The 3912-nt window shown below is 43.4% G+C and overlaps 1 protein-coding gene across 1 annotated transcript in view; it reads right to left on the bottom strand.

Moving 5' to 3' along the window:
- PNO1 (partner of NOB1 homolog) overlaps positions 1-3825 on the bottom strand; it is a 6917-nt gene extending 3092 nt beyond the window's left edge. Inside the window, exons 1-5 of the mRNA XM_019635654.1 lie at positions 3526-3825; positions 3147-3296; positions 994-1077; positions 745-805; positions 393-510 (exon numbers count right to left, since the gene is read on the bottom strand). Coding sequence (XP_019491199.1) covers positions 393-510; positions 745-805; positions 994-1077; positions 3147-3296; positions 3526-3732 — 620 coding nt within the window. The 5' untranslated portion in view covers positions 3733-3825. The remainder of the gene's footprint in view (positions 1-392; positions 511-744; positions 806-993; positions 1078-3146; positions 3297-3525) is intronic.
- Between the last annotated feature and the right edge of the window lie 87 nt (positions 3826-3912).

Genomic DNA, 3912 nt, shown 5'->3' with positions numbered 1-3912 from the left:
CACACACACACACACACACACACACACACACACACACGTTTTAAAAAGGAAAGCCTCACAATGTCACTTTAAACACCTACTCGTTGCTTTCCCTACTGATTTAATAGATTCCCGAGATACTATTTAAATCTTCGCCTGTCACGCAATTTCTTTTAATAGTGAGTCTAAACATTTCCTTCATTGCTAACTGACAAAAAGCTATAATTGCTAAGATTTTTTCAACTAACTTCATCTGCTTTCAAAGTAGGAAACTATCTGTTCAGCTAGAATCATATACTGACAAAGATTTGGTGGCAATATTATGCATAAAACACAATCTTTACCACCTTTTGAAACCAAGAAAAGATCAAATATAAATCACGACAGTAATTTTCTCAAGATCACATACTTACACATCAGCCAAAACTATGCGAGTCCGTGTCACGTTCTCTATGGTGAATTTGGTTTTTCCTCCTTTGCCAGCGATTCTTCCTATTGCCCTCGACAGGTGGTCTCCCTTCAGGGGCTTCACTAAACGAGAAAAGCAAGACCTCTAGACGAGCCATTCCAGCGCACCACCCACTTCCACGTCAAGTTTAACCATGAATGAAAATTCTACTAAAAGACACAAAATGTACATTTTAAAAAAAAAAGCTGCTAATAATACAGCTCAACTGATGCTATTCGAAAGTGGAGAGACACACAGTACAAAGCCAAAACAGTATAAAAGTACAGTATTTTGTAACAAAACTACCATATACTCACCATCTGTAATTTCAAAAGACTCTAAGAAGAGGTCATCCAACCTAATGAGGGCAAGTGCGTCCTACAATATAAAAATAAATCCTGTGACACCTTTCCATTTAGATAACTGAACATGAGCATTAAGCTAAAATTCACCAATGATAGAACTAGAACACTCAAATGAAAATAAAATAAAATGCCCAAATCCACGGAAACATTCGTACTGAGTATTCTTCCAGCCCCCATTTCAGATATCATGAAATCACTCACCTCCACCTGAAACCCAAGAATAAAGGCTTTCACAAAATCCGCTGCTTTTGTCAGAGCACTAACATCCTTGGTTTCTTTACAAGTCTGTTTAAAAAAAAAGGCACAAATTGCAGGTAGGGATGAAAAAGTAATATTCTAACAGAGTACTTGGAATGACCTTTCCCATTATTTGTAATGTCCTTCACCACCACCCTTCCCCAATATATTCTCTAGGACCCAGTTTTTGGCGAGGTAAGTGCTGTGTTTAATTTGCAAAACAAAACTTTCCCAGCTCCAGAGCTGGACAGTTCCACCCACAGACTGTCAAGTGGCTGGCTGCGCTCCAGGACTGATCTCACTCGGGGGTTAACAGCAAGATTCCTCTAGCACAGCACAGTCGCTCACACACTGAAGGACTTCCAGCCTCAAACCACCGACTCCAGTACTGACTACCCAGCATGGTTTAAGCAGCGATCCTGCCCTCAGAGAGTTTATCTGATAATTCCAGAAAGAGCCGCTCTTCACAAAATGCCTGCCACTGTAAATGACATGCACAGCAAAGGTGTTTTACACACTATAGTTCTAAACTTGATGACAACCTTGAATATTAAGTGAATAAATACTTTATATATGAGGAAACTGAAGTACTAAAAAGTGAAAAAGGGAAAAGATTCAAACACAGGTCTGATTGGTGAAGCTGTTATTTCCACTCTCCCATAGACTCACAATCTAGCTGAGGAGACCACATATTTGGCAAATTTAAAATCATACAGGGTTGTGTAATGAATGACACATTTAAAAGTAGATCCTGGCTCCAATCCTGTATGTGACCTTGGCCAAGTCCCACAGATGCTCTAGGTCTCAAGTTTTCTCATCTAAAACAAGGCGGTAGGAGATCCTGAGAGGTCCCCACTGGCATCAAGATTCACTTCTGAGCTTGATGACTTTGGCCAAGACACTCCTCTGACCCTCCGTTGCCTCACATCCCTAAGATGGGGGATATGTCAGCTACCTCGTAGGGCTATTCTAAAGGCCAAAATGGCACACGGCACAACAAGCACCAGTGTGTTTAGCATACGGCAGTATCAACAAGTGTTAGTGATGACGCTGCAACACATATGACGGCTAAGCGCAATAAAAGTTGAGGCACTGAAGACATAAGTGAAAAATGGAGTGATCATAAAGGAGAAAGAACTTGAGCTAGACCCCGAAAGATGGAACCGAGGCAGGAAGACAAGCGATGCAGGGAGGAGAGGGCCTTCGTCAGAGAGGAAAGCCATCCATATGCACGGACATAAAAATGTTCAAAGAGATGGTGAGACTCCTACTTGAAAGGCAAGTTCAGTCAAAAACTTAACTCTTATCCTTCAGAGACACTGAAGATACCAGGATATCATCATAAAATCAGTGTGGTCTGGGAAAATCAACCTGGCTCTGGCATAGAGGATGGAGTGGTGAAAACACAAAGCAATGAAGCAAAGGGAGCAACAAGTTTTGGCATGAAGCCATAAAAGCCTGAATGCAAGTGGCAAGAAGTCCTGTCAAGTTCTGGATTTTAAACTTGACCAACTATTTGGAGCAGTGCCTCTCAGCATTTTTTCCATTATTCTAGTCCCTCAGCAAAGATGAGTCTATACCAGTGCTGATGACAGTGTAGCAATCCTCAAAAAGGAAGATATAATTAATTTTGGTCTTTGATTCTGATACAAAATTGGCCCTCAGAAAAAGCCCAAAGTCAATTAATTTTAATTGTGTAACTCCTGGCCTGACACCATGGAATGAAAAATATATATGTATAGATAATGATATAGATATGTGTGTGTATATAAAATTTATACTTATTCTCAAAATAATACATTTTCCCCCAAAAATAACACCATTAAAATATCTAGTGCCTGTGCTGTGGCACATACTTCAGCTCATTAATTACATACTTCTGTTTATATCAACCTCTTCACTTGGTCTTTTCTCAACACAGAACATAAAAAACATGCACAGGCATAGACAGTATTTTGGTATGATCTCAGACCCAACTTATGAATTCCACTAAAATGTGTGTTAATTGGGAGAAAGCCATTTAACAAAATCAGTCCCACTGAGGAAAATCTATTCATGCATTTTCATCCGTGTAGGAGAAACCCTCGTATATTTGAAAGGCTGACATTCTCCCTTACCCTGATTTCTACATTCCTCGATTTCAAGTTAAAGCGTATCTGAAGTCCCAAATGTTCTACAATGGGAGTAAATATCTTCATCCAGTTTTCTTTCAATGGTGTGTATCTGTTCGCTGGGACTGGAATTCTCCTTGTTTCTTCCTTCCCATCCTACAACAGAAGAACACACAGCTCAGGAGATGTCTGGAGGAATGGGGGTGGAGCTGTAAAATGACAGCTGATCCACACACAAAAGCGTCCTTCAACTGAACTAATTAAACTTCGGCCGAGTTACTTCTCTAAAAACTTCACCCCAGAAGAGGCCCCGCAGTTTCAACACACCCCTGCTTAACCACCCTCTGGCCTCTGCCCCGTTCCTGTCCTAGGGTCCCGCCTGTACCAGGAACCTGTCCCCGGAGAGGGGAGGGAAGACAGGCCTCTTCGCGGGCCGGGCCTCCTCCGTGTCCATGCGGCCCGCGTCCCCGTCCTCCTCCGCCGCGGAGAGCGCCTCAGCCGGCCGTTTCTTCGCCCGCCGGGCACCCTTGCGGGTGACCGGGGTGAAGCCGTCCTCGGCCCCAGTGGCCTGCGCCTCCATTTGTGTCGCCATGCCCGGGAATCTGCAGCCCCAGCAGGCGCTTCCGACTCGAACACGTGTGCTGCGGCACCCCGCGGCTTCAGCGTTGGCCAACCAGCCCCAGGGCTCCGCCCCCTTTCCTAAGACGTCCGTTTGTTGGGAAGGAAAGGAGGCTATCCTAAAATATGCCTTACTCTTATGGTCTCCGCCTGG

The sequence above is a fragment of the Hipposideros armiger genome, unplaced genomic scaffold (genome assembly GCF_001890085.2).
Source record: "Hipposideros armiger isolate ML-2016 unplaced genomic scaffold, ASM189008v1 scaffold_2, whole genome shotgun sequence".
Classification (NCBI taxonomy): Eukaryota; Metazoa; Chordata; class Mammalia; order Chiroptera; family Hipposideridae; genus Hipposideros; species Hipposideros armiger.
The sequence above is the reverse complement of the archived record's forward strand: the minus strand, read 5'-3'. Positions and strand labels throughout refer to the sequence as shown.